Here is a 13,065-nt window from a genome sequence, read left to right on the forward strand (position 1 = left end):
AAAATAAAACCCTGTTTTTCAGTCTCAGTAGTAGTACGCCTGTTACCTCATAGCTCTGTGATCATAGTCCAGCTCATTGATGTCGTCAGTGTAGGAGTGTCTGTGGTGCTGGTGCCTCATGGGATACTGGTGCATGGAAGCATTGGGCTGGGAGGTGGTGTAGTAAGGAGGTGGGATGCTGTTACTGGTCTCACTGCGGTAGTCGCTGTCCCTGTCATCCACTGCGCTGTCTGGGTCCTCGTCTGTTCACCAAAACAGCGGGAGACAGAACGAAGTGAGGTTGGCGAGACAAAAAGATGACGACCATTGAGTACATTGAGTGTGTAATGAAAGAGCTGGGGCGTAGAGAAGGGGGGTGGTCTTGTTTCTTTTCAGATAGTTGAAGTCTCTGCTCAGAATCCAGTTTTTTTCCTTCTCATTCAATCCTAAATGAGAGCCTAAAAATCAGGGGGGAAACATCTGTAGGCCTGTGACTATGTAATTCCCCTATAATTAAATGGAATTTTAATCTATTTTAATTTAAATTACAATGTAACTGTATTGACCTACAAATACTTAAAGATTGTTAGGCTAGAATAAAAGAATAACAAGACACGTTTTTACAGGAAACAGAGAAAACTGTTTTTTACGGTGGCCCTGAGAGGTCAAACGGACTGCAACTTAAGAAAACACCAGCAATAAGAAAAACGCTGCAAAAGCACACAAAACACAATGGAAATAGGAAAATCGACAACAGAAATAGGAAAAAACAAAACAGAAATAGGAAAAGCGAAAACATAAATAGGAAAAAACAGATTTTTAAAAGCACAAGAGAAGTGTGTCTGGGGAGACAATAAACGGACGGACCAGTTGCAGGAACCCAAAACATGGTAGTTTTATCATGATTCATATAATACTGATGACGGATTTTTAGGCTAATAGTTAGGCTAGCACACTTACCTCTCATCTTTTCGTTCCTCACAAAACCAATAGATCCTCCACTTCTTTTAATTGTCTCCCAGCGCAATTCTTAGCATGTTTTGGTTCCTACAACTGGTCCGTCGGGTTATTGTCTCCCCAGAAACACTTCCCTTGTGCTTTTGGAAATCTGTTTTTTCCTATTTTTGTTTTTGTTTTTCCTATTTATGTTTTCTTTTTTCCTATTTACATTGTCGTTTTTCTATTTCCATTGTGTTTGGGCGCTTTTGCTGCGTCTTTCTTATTGCTGGTGTTTTCTTAAGTTGCCGTCCGTTTGGCCTCTCAGGGCCACCGTAGTTTTGGATCTTGATTTGTAGATTCTGTATAATTATTTTTAAATTGTGAAACTTTCCCCCCACGCAGTCTTTTATTAAATGATTCATCCTATCCACAGTATGTCTTCATGAAAGACTGACCTGCTGCTAATAAACCCATACAGCTGTGAGATGTTTGATCAGGTCGACCAGCGGGTTGAAACGATTTGCAAAAGATTCCGATTTTGTGGAAACAGAGTTTTAGACAGTTCAGTGCCTGAGATGCAAGTGGGAGTTATTCGGTTATGTGCTTCCTGTCTCATAATGAATCACTCGAAAATAACTCATCTTTATCTCATCAAATATGTATGCATCCTGAGTTTGGCTAGAGCTGCATTCAATTTCATTTTAACAGTTTGAGGTATTATTGCAAAAGCAAGGGTATGAGGTGAGAGGAAGTTCAGGGAGGATGTGTGGAGAAGAAATACTTTTTTGGCAGTTAATGGTCTCTGAGGAATACTATGCAAGGAGATCATTACATTAAGTGAGACATGGACAATAAATACAGAATTACTCCAAGTTGTTAGCAGAACTGCATGAAAGAAACTTACTTTGTTGATCTCCCCACAGACTCCAATTACCTGCGAAGAGATAAAGGAGTCGGAAAAACCAAATTAGGTTTGGGCCACAAATTAAACACACAAGCAGTCAACAAAACCAGGGTAAACAAACGAGGAGGATCGTTAGCCCTCAGAAATAATTGTTTTATGATGTAAATATGTGTGGAGAGAGTTTATAAGTGGCTGTCTATGTGTGTGTGTGTGTGTGTGTGTGTGTGTGTGTGTGTGTGTGTGTGTGTGTGTGTGTGTGTGTGTTTGAGCAGAGAAAAACACAAGGTCTTTAGAAAAAGCTGTTTTTAAGGCAGCTGGCCTCGATGCAGTTAGGTAACACACACATCTTCTTTGCACAAACACAAGCACCGTGATGCAAACCAAACCCCTCTCTCCACAGGTCCATAGTATCCACACAGTTATGCACCTGCTCCCAGTGTCACCACTGCCAGACAGGCGGACAGGCGTGGGAGTGTGTCTGACACCCCCCGTATGTCATCTCACATTCATCACGGATCTATCACCTGTAAGTCATTCTAGTGTTCAGGCAGGCATGCATTTGTGATTAATCTCATCGGCTCTCCTTCCTCTCGCCAGCTAACCTTTCCTTCATCTATTAGCTTCATTTCAACCTCCTGTCTACGCCTCTTCTCAGTAAGCTGAGGAGCCAGAGGAGAGGGAGTGGGGAGAGGAAACACAGGAGGCATAAAAAGGGCACAGCAGGATCGGGCGCAGGAGGAGGTAAATGCAGAAGAGGAGGCTGGCGGCACTCACAGCACTGTGTGGATGGTGCATGTAGTGGTCGCTCCTGCTCTTCCTGATAGGCGTACTGAGGCAAAGAAAAGCGGCAACAACAGACGAATAAGGAAACAATACAATGCAGAAAAAGTTGTGGTAATACAGTAAAGAGTATTCAGCAGAATAAAATTCTTACATCTTGATCTCTCATGGCATTAAGTTGTTCAAGTTTCTTCGCCCAGTATCTGGCCTCTTCCTCTGGGATGTCTGCAGAAACAGAAACACTTGAGATTCTCCACTTGGCACGTGAAATATTGGGCGCTACGCTGTAAGATTTTGTGCTGATACTGTTTTGCCAAAGTTTAAAGTGAATTTTCTCAAGTTATATCAAAGAGTAGGGCTGGCATTAGAGCGCTAGTTGTATTAGTAGTAGAAGTAGTAATAAAACTGTATCAGGCAACTACTAGAAAAAGTACTAATAGGAATCATGAGACAGTCTTTAGAGTTCTAAAGTAGCAGCAGTACTAATACTAGTAACATTTTAAAAAAAAAGGAATTCAAATTAATACAAAATAAATTAAGCGTTATTATTGACACAACACTGATAAATGTCAAACCTAGTGGCAGCTCAAAGCGTGTGTCGAGCAGCAGCCTATGAAAGGTCGGGTCTTTGGTTCCACAGATCTCGTTCTCAGCCATGATCGCATTGGAGTCGAGGGTCAGCCACTGACCTGGTCCCTCCTGGAAAAGACAGAAGAACAAACATGACTGCAGCAACACTTACTGTGTGATCAATACGTATTTTGGCATCTCTGCCCTGGATCTAATTTGCTGTCTTCGTACAAATGACCAGTGCCATCAATCTTCTCATCTACGGCTTAATATGTGAGTTTGAGTATGCTAAATTCAGAAATGCTAGTAAGCATTGCCAATAAAACCAAAGGTCTGAGTCAGAAAGATGAATGTGGTGAACCTCATTGGACTGCCGTATGCTGCGCAGGGGGATCCATAAGGTGCCCACCATGGTGTCCCAGATCAGCCCCTTGTTCCACACCTCCACTGTGAGGCCCAGATCAAGGCGGTTTATTTCACTGCTCAGTAGAGATGGCGGAATAAGAAAAGGACAAGCAAACAGAAAAATGAGGAGGAATAAAAAAAAGAAGTTAAATACAGAATACTGTCATGAGCTGAGTGGAGGCTTGAGCTGTTTACACAAGACTTTTAGCAAAAATACAGTTTATTCCTCGAGGAGCTGAATTTAATCTGGTGATGGATATGCACCATGATTCAATCTGCTCAGGGAAATGAGTCATTCAGCATGAAGATGGAAAAGCACAGGTGACAGTCAGCCAGGCTCCCGACAACATATAAGTGACTGCACAGACAGAAACTATCTATATTTATGTGTGATAAACAACAGTGAACTCAAAAGCTCATATACAGCTAACATTTGTAATGCAGCACGGTGGCACGGTGGTTAGCACTGTTGCCGCACAGCAAGAAGGTCCTGAGTTCAATTCCACCATCAGGCCGGGGTCTTTCTGTGTGGAGTTTGCATGTTCTCCCCGTGTTTGCGTGGGTTCTCTCCGGGTACTCCGGCTTCCTCCCACCGTCCAAAGACATGCAGCTTGTGGGGATAGGTTAATTGATTAATCCAAATTGTCACTAGGTGTGAATGTGCGAGTGAATATGAGTGTGAATGGTTGTCTGTCCCTGTGTGTTGGCCCTGCGACAGACTGGCGACCTGTCCAGGGTGTACCCCGCCTTTCGCCCTATGACAGCTGGGATAGGCTCCAGCGCCCCCCGCGACCCTGAAAAGGATAAGCGGAAGCGAATGGATGGATGGATTTGTAATGCAACTACGTATCTGGCTTGCAGGTTATCAGCTCACTATGCATCTCCCGTTACTGAACAGTGATGCTCCTAAGGTTTAAATGAAGAAAAAACCCTAATAATGAGCGTAAAGTGCTTCCTTAGGAGATGAACACATCTTCAGGTGACTTTGCTGGATGGTGTGCTGACCCCGAAAGCTGAAAAGTAGAGGAAAGCCCTTCTTTAAAGATATTCCTTACATTTAATTTAGCACCATGACTGTAGCAGAGTTTTTCTGTTGGATTGATATTCTGGAGTTTTAAGGTGTTAATAAAGCTTGAATGGGGAGAAACTTTCACGACTAGATGTGTGAAATCTGCCGGAGCAGAGCAAACAGCAGCAGAGGTGTTATTTCATCCCATCACTCATGAGTGGAAGGGAGGCAGAATGGCAGCAAAAAACAGAAACAAAAAAAACTGCGACACAAATGTTACAGCTGACTCCCACAGCACCCTGATAACATCAATTTCACTCCTCACGTGGGTGAAACTGGACATCACACAGGTTAAAGACAGCTTCATATTAGATGTCTGAATTCTCACATGCACGTGCACCAGGTAATGTCTAGGACAGTTCAGGGCTGCAGAGAAAACGGGTTTAGTTTCACTAATTAAGAATATGTTCACATTATAAATGTCTTATGGAAATAAAACAGTAGAGCTGATAGTTTAATAAGGTAATGCAGCTTTGACTCTTAAAAGGTTGTCTCAATTCCAACCGGCAGTTAAAAACATCAACGCCACAATACTGTCCTCGTTTCATGCATTCTTCTCTTTTCTTAAAGCTGAAACTCGTTTTATGACAATCTTGGTTGGAGACTTGGCTGTGCTATATTGGTAGCTGCTAAAGTAACCACATGCTGGAGAGGTGTGGAAAGTTTGCCTTATTCCAACTTCATTCCCTGGATTTTTTTTTTTTCATTGTCAGGACGAGAAGCACTCACAACATGAAGTCCTGCTCCCAACATGGCTGACTGCCACGGACAGCGATGGTTGTGCTCTTAACATTCTGCACCTTCAGGGTCACGTATGTGTTGAATTTCTCTGCGAAAATGAACAGATTCAAACATCGGTCTCGATGACCCCAGTGTTTTACAATCAACAGCTTCATGCAGTACATCCGTGACACAACTCACCTTGTGGTCCATCAAGCTTGCCTTTTTTCACTGTGAACAAATTGAGAAAAGAAAAAGGAAATTAGCCTGTCAGGGTTTTTTTTTTGTGTATTTTTTAAGAGATCATATTCCATCATCGGATCTCAAAGGCTTCATCCTGTGCTTGCAGTGCGAGCCTCTGCCTGTAGCTCATGTGCATCAAAGTATGGTTGCTTGGTGACTGACAGTAGTCTGGCATTTTACAGAGAAAGTGTGAGGTCTACAACTAAACTTTGCTCTTTGAGCAGATGCCAGGCTCTCAATATGAAAGACTACATCCGTTCAGCAAGAGACGTCAGGGTCTCTGAGTGACTTGTTGGATGGACAGATGGCCTGAACGATACCCGTGTGTTTTCCATCATGCCTGTCAACACAGGCTGATGGATAAAACACTGAACAGTTCTGCGGTTTATTGTACACAACAGACGAATCTCTGCTGAGGTGCCACAGCCATTTTCTCCACGCAGGGTCTACTGGAGGTACCCAAATGACTTTTAAAACCACAGTGACGTCAAAAACTTATTCATTATTCATTTAGTCTTGCACCCTGCCGATTCCCATCATCCCCATGTTCAAGAGTGAAGTATTAATATTCAGCGGACTGGTATTTAATCCCTGATGATTGCTTCATTTCACTGACGTTAGGTTTAAAGAAAAAAATACAGGCTACTTAAAATCTATCTAATGGAAATTCAGCAACATGCACGCATGAACGGATGTAAAGAAGAATTTCTTTATATTGCACAGCCTACAGCCCGACTCACTAATATAGAGGAGGAAAGTAAATAGAAAAAAAAGGCAAAAAATACAGTTTCAAATATGATGATGACAAAGAAAGACACTGAGTCATTTACTTAGTCAGTGACAGAGAGCAGGCGCGATAATCATTGTGGAAAAATTGGCTTCTAAAAATAGCATCACCCCAGGAAACCCCTGGGATCACTCTTATCACTTAAATATTATTCAGATTCAAGAAACCAGTGCCAGAGTAGGAAGTGTCGTGAAGCATGTGTGTTCTTAGCCAACATCAAAGTAAAGTCTCCTTCCTGATATTTTAGCTGCTGACAAGGCAGTCGTGCCAAAGGGGTGAGGAAGGTTCACTGCACTGAACATGCATTCGACAAAGACGAGCTCAAATGGGTACTTTGCTTTTAAGTAGGCAGTAATTGACAGATGCACCTTCGGCTGCACCCTTGCCAGCACTCTCTCTCTCTCTCTCTCTCTCTCTCACATATACAGTCCTCTCCTCACCAGCCATCGGTCCTCTCTCCCTCTCTCTCAGTCAATCACTCGCCCCTACAAGCTTCCCCTGCCATGTGGTGAGTGTGCACGTGTGTTCCCTTTCTATCTCTTTCTCTTGTGCTCCATTAATCTCTCTGTGGAGCCGGATGCAGGCAGAGTGAGCTGCATCCCCAACACTAAAAATAACCACTTCAGTGTGACAGGGGTGGGGGGGGTGCTGGAAAGTGGAGAGGTGTGTGTGTGTGTGTGTGTAAGAGCTGGGGGAAGAGGGGTGGGGTGGTGGAGGGGTTACTTGCTCACAGGCATGAGACTAAACCAACACTGCTGTAGCTAGTTACTGCTGCGGTGTGGGTGAAAAATAAAGAGAGTTACATATTTTGTGCAAAACCTCCACAGAAAATGTTGAGTCGGTGCCACGGTGATTACAGGATTTCATTTTCTCTTTCTTCACTCGGGGAAATTGGACAAATACTTTTACTCGTGCCCTGGTTCAGAGGAGCTAAAGGGGCTTTTTATTTCTTTTTATTTCATCAGAGCCATTATACTGAGACCAGCAACAGCAATATCAACCTGTAGTACTGAAGAGGGAGCGCACAGAAGGAAATTACAAATATTATAATTAAAAAAGAAAAGAACACTGATTGAATGGTCATTCATTAAAAAAAACAAACAGCTTGCAAGTCTAAAACAATTGGTGATTAAAGCTCATCCCTGTTTTCTAAATAATATTCAGTCACAGTGACCTCAGTGCAACTAGAAGTTGATGGTCTATTAATAATGTTAACTAGTAAATAAGGTCTAAGTAGTCACTAATGTCTACCACAGGCTTTCAAGGTGGCTATAATTGAACCAGTACTTAAAAGCTTTTACTTGAGCCAGACGTCTTAGCCTTTAGACCTACAAAAGAGTGGCTGTAAAACAGCGGGGCGATCATGTGCAGTATAATAGGATAACTGAAGAGTTTCAATCAGTTTGCAGAATTGATCTTAGCACTGAAGAAGCACTGGTGACGGTTACGAATGACCTTCTTAGGGCCGATGGCTGATAGTGGACTAATTTTTGTGTTTCTGCTGTTAGCCCTCATTTGATACAGTTGAGTGTAAGATTTTAAGAAATGTATATGTAAATGGGGAGTCTTGGAGTTCCACAGGGTTCTGTGCTGGGACCAATTCTATTTACATTATACCTGCCTCCCTTAAGCAATGCTAACAGAAAACACAGAATACATATTCATTGCTATGCAGATGATCTTCAGCTTTATTTATCTATGAAGCCAGATGACATTAAACTACATAAAGGGGTGGTTGCTCTGCAATTTTCTTCTCCCAAACCCAAAAAACTGAGGCTGCTACATTTGGTCCTGATAGCCTTAGAAACCAGAAACCAGTATCTGTCAGTATCTGGTCAGACACAATGTTTTAGGCGAAGGTATTAGTAAGTAACAATGTGATCATCAAAAATGCTGCAGTGAGACTGATGAGTGAGGGAGAGAGTGAGAGAGGGCTTATTTCTATTTTCTTTTAGAATTGAATTTAGCAGTTTTTATAGTATCTTGAAGACTTCATAGCACAATATTATCCTTTTAGAGTGATTCACTCTCAGACTGCAGAACTTGTGGTTCCTAAAGTTTCTAAAAGTAGAATGGGAGGCTGAACCTTCAGCTTTTTTCTGTCTTCTGTGGAACCAGCTCCCAGTTTGGATTCAGCAGAGACACCCTCTCTGCTTTAAAGGTTAGAATAAAACCTTGCCTTAATGTTTAAGCTGGATCAGGTGAATTAACCAACCTGTAGTTATGCTGTTATAAGTTTAGACAGCTGCAGCACTTCATGTGATACACCGAGCACTTCTTCTCCACTGACCTCTCTTTTACTCCCCGCGCGTTTATATATGCCTGCAGCATGTCATTAAATTTGTGTCTTCTCTCCTTTAGCCCATGGTTTTTCACCTGTCTCCCTCTGTTCTCTTTTTCTTTTCTCTTCCTCCTCACACCCCCCCCCACCCAGTCATGCTTTTGTCTTCCCACCGCTGCAAAGTGCTAGCGCATAGGTTGTTTGATTGCTGGGGTTTTCTCCAGAATACTATAGGGTCTTTATCTTACAGTAAACCTTACAGTATAATACCTGCAACAAGAATTAGAGTGCCATTATGCTAAATGCGTTGAGAGAGCACAACTGCCAGTCAGCCGTTTAAAGATTATATATAGCATATACAGGAAAGAGTATCTACAGCCTAAGCATTGTTATCAACAGAATGTGAATGCTTCATTGTAACTGTTGCACATACTTCAATTAATAAAAAATTTACCCTTTGCTGTCATCTTTTTTTGCTATGATTGCTCCTGATCTTTATTTACAGTACAGTAACATAGCAGTGTTTTCGAGACATTAAAAGACAAATGTAGTCAAGGTTTGTATGGTGCTAAATTATACAATAATGCTAATGAGCGCATGTGCCATGGCTCACTCATTTATAAAGCTATAATGCCTGAATTTGCATCTTGCTACATAGCGTGACAGTAAGGATGGCTGCCATCTACTTACTCAGCTTTTGTAGCACAATCCATCATTTCACAGACCAGATCTAACATCATGAGACACACACACACATCTCAGCAGGCAAACTGTGTGACTGCTGCAGTCCAGCATGACAGCCCATACTGTTCATCCCATAATTCCCTATTCTTCTCCCATCCACCATGAAAGGAAGAACATAGTATCAATATTAACCTAGCTGCAGGCCTATTACAGTGTGTTTAGAAGCTAATGAGAAAATGCCAGCAGAGACCTAAAATACCAATGGGGTTGCTATGCCAACAAAGCTTCAGGACATAAAGGGACCACCAACGAGCCTGAATCTCAATCCTGACATCTGTGCAATCAGCTCCAGCACTGGTGTCAGCAGCAAAGCAGCCTCTTTGCAAACACTAAGAGCCTGTTCTAACCTCTTGTTAAATCTCAGGAAGACGCTCGAGGAATTCCCGTTTTTCATCTTTTCTTCACCAAGCCTTAAAACACAAAACTTATCAAGCCTTTCAGAATTGGAAATGCACCAAAACTCTGGAGAGATTCTCTGCATAGCACATATTTGATCCTAAGCATTAGAAGTATTAAATAGTTATAAAAAAATATTTGTAATAACAGGAAAACTCATATCAATTCAGCGAGAAGTAAAAGGAGCAGCAGTATCCAGGAAGTGGCTCACGACAGGCAGAGATGTGCACAGTTTCAGCATGCATTCAAATAGATAGATATTAGATTACATAAACTTGTGGTTCTCCCACAGCTGTAGCTGCAATTATAATGCCATCTCTAAAGAAGCCAGTTCTTTGGATATGTTGTAAAGACATTGTTGTAAAAAACATGAGAAAGTTTTTGTTGTTGGGAGGGAGAGCAGAAAACTTTTAAAAACTCTTAGGAAAAATGTCATTTTAAGCACAAATCTCCTCACACAAGACAAACTTTGAGTTCCTTATGTAGGGGGAAAAGGAAGTGCTCACCCCCAAATTCACTCTCCAAATTTTAGCACAAGCAGACTTGGAAAACTGGAAAGCTACGTGGGTAAATTTGTATTTACGAACAAGGGATTCACATTTCATCAGTTAAAAAATAAATAATGTATTAATAAATGAAGATCTGAAGTCCTTTCCTCATACAAAATGCCTGAAATGAAGCCCCAAACCAGCCACATGTGACTTCCTGTAAATGCTGCAAAGGTTTTACAGCAAAAGCGTGACAGCTGAGGTTTTATCGACACCTCACTGACAGCCTTTACAGCTAGACACCAGATTTGTATTTTTACAAACATCATAGACAATATTTAATAACCCTTTGGGTCTTTAAATAACAGGAAACAATTGGAAAATCTCGCAATGTTTAAGGACGGATTGGGAGAAATGGAAATTTTATAGCATTGCAATGAGTCACGTGGTTAGGGGAAATCGTAATGTAAAGAAACCCAGCAGCCTAAAGGAACACGCCTTTTTGCAGAGCTTATGTGTGGAAACTGAGAGAGGGATCCATTCGACATATTTAATCAAAATGCTATCACCTTTTATAAAATAAAGAATAAAACACTCCTCACAGGGACGAGCAGAGTGGATATCATCTTGCTTTACTATGTCTGACAGTAGCTGCCAGAAGCATACGCCTACTACATAAATCGATCCGGTTGTAGCAATGCCAGCTTTTGTAAAAAATAAATAAATAAATAAATAAATAAAAAAAAGAAAAGAAAGAAAGAAAGAAAGAAAAAAGAAAGAAAAAGAAAATCAAAGGAAAAAAAGAGGCTGGACCGTTAGCATGGACAGCAAGAGGAGTGCAAGATTTCTGTATATATTTTAGCGAAAAAATTCAAACTAACATGCAGGTGATGGGAAATATTGCCTCATAGATTGCTATTTGCATCGAATGATCATTTAACAGCCCCAGATTTTTTCCGTAATGTTATCTGCAGGAGGTGACTATTGTAAAAGTATCACCAGCAACCCTCCAAAAGCTGTAAAGATACTACTGGAGCTATGGAAACTGCTCACATCAGCAGGTCAAGGAAACGGACAGCAAGTCAAGCCAGCGCACAGACTGTTAGTTTTTCCTCTTACCTCCAACACACAGCAATGACATCTCTTATTTGCGCCTTTAGTACAGGATCCAGCTTCCTAACTGGCAGAGCTAATCTTTGCAGTATACAGTCCGGGGATGAATGGCTGGGCGGGAGATGGAGAAGCCTGCCTTCGCCAGCGAGCAGGACCAGAGCCCGACGGGATTCGCTACAGCTGATCAAAATGAAAGTTTTCACAGTTGCAGGGTGAACGCCAGCTCCGCCGTCCTGTCGCTCTGGTTTGAATGAGCTGACTGCTTATATCTGAGACTCTTTCACCCCTTCGCTCTCAGCTCTCCGGTCCCCAACACACAGCCATCTTGTTCAGCTTCAGCACCACCGCTGCGTGGACAGCTCCTGGCAGTGACGTAAGAGCGCGTGGTGGTGGTGTGTAAAGGTGGGGGAGGGGGAGTGAAATCCCCGATTATTAACTTCTAACTTTACACTTTGGACATTTTTGGAAAAATACAGTAATGTGCAGACTACTCGAGTCACCCTTCATTTCTTTATATTGGGCTTGGGGGGGAGGGAAGTCAATATTTGGATGTTGGCTGCTTTTGGTTCCCACACTACTTCAATAATGCTGAGGCTCTGGGGGGGAATCCATGACTGATAGTGTTCCACTGTGGATTTTAATCTAGGCGTGGATTAAAATTGCACTGGGAGTGTGTTTGGGATCCCTGTCATGCTGAAAAATGAAGCCAATCACATGTTTTCCAGATGGTATTGCATGGTGAATCAAACTATGACAATTTGGATTCATCACTCCATCACACCTGTTGGCACAAATTTATTTTCAGTCCAGTTCTTGTATATTGTGGCGCACCTCAGCCTTCCCTCCCTGTTTCCTTTCCTTAAGAATGACTTCTTCCTTCCACTGAGACCGTTTCAGATGAGGCTTCAATGAACAGTAGCTGGATCGGCTAAAGGTCCAGATGCACATCTCAGAGCTTGTGTCAGGTTTTTGCTGGAAGTTTTCTTAAGGACTTTTAGATTCTGTTGATCCGATGTAGATTTAAACCTGGCACTTTTTCCATGTATATACTACAACGATTTTTAAGGAGACACTGCACATCATGCTGAGATGTGCCAAGTTTTTGGCTAATAGGAGTTTGTGAATCACCTAGTTGATGAAAAAACACTTTTTAAAATATTTTTCATAGATTCAGCTGAAGAAATGAAGACTTGTTGCGTTTGCAGCAGGCAGACGGACTAAGAAAGACAAGGACTGGACTGAGAGTGAGTGAAAAAGCAGCCAATGCCCCAAAACTTTAAAACTTTCCCTCCAGAAAGGCTGGCGTTGCATTGCTCAAAGCACTTTTAAAAATGTCAAAAACATTTGTTGCCTATGAAGCAAAACATAAAGAAATGAAGGGTGACTCAAAACATTTCCAAATATATTGGTTTATATTAATTAGCATCACCTATACTATTACTAATGGCAAATAGTGAAGAAAAGGTGTAAACAGTAACACATTCATCTGACCAGATTTTTCATAAAGTTGAATTTCTTTGACAAAGTCAAGGCTCACAGCAGAAAATGGAAATCGGTGCCCTTTCCACAATCGCCTGCATTATACAATCAGCTGCAGATGCTTATAGGTTTTCTAAAACCTTCCCCTTTATGTGCACACAAATGGAT

The 13,065-nt window shown here is 41.8% G+C and overlaps 1 protein-coding gene across 2 annotated transcripts in view; it reads right to left on the bottom strand.

The window, feature by feature from the left end:
• The window catches only part of unc13a (unc-13 homolog A (C. elegans)), a 46,142-nt gene extending 34,385 nt beyond the window's left edge, over nt 1-11,757 (bottom strand). For both annotated transcript variants that reach the window (XM_082524603.1, XM_082524602.1), the window contains exons 1-9: nt 11,425-11,757; nt 5,568-5,597; nt 5,376-5,475; nt 3,534-3,651; nt 3,178-3,301; nt 2,757-2,827; nt 2,597-2,651; nt 1,823-1,852; nt 47-242 (exon numbers count right to left, since the gene is read on the bottom strand). In XM_082524603.1, the coding sequence (XP_082380729.1) occupies nt 47-242; nt 1,823-1,852; nt 2,597-2,651; nt 2,757-2,827; nt 3,178-3,301; nt 3,534-3,651; nt 5,376-5,475; nt 5,568-5,597; nt 11,425-11,446 (746 nt within the window). In that variant the 5' untranslated portion in view covers nt 11,447-11,757. The remainder of the gene's footprint in view (nt 1-46; nt 243-1,822; nt 1,853-2,596; nt 2,652-2,756; nt 2,828-3,177; nt 3,302-3,533; nt 3,652-5,375; nt 5,476-5,567; nt 5,598-11,424) is intronic.
• Nucleotides 11,758-13,065: the final 1,308 nt, after the last annotated feature.

The sequence above is a fragment of the Aulonocara stuartgranti genome (genome assembly GCF_965226115.1).
Source record: "Aulonocara stuartgranti genome assembly, chromosome: 23".
Taxonomy (NCBI): Eukaryota; Metazoa; Chordata; class Actinopteri; order Cichliformes; family Cichlidae; genus Aulonocara; species Aulonocara stuartgranti.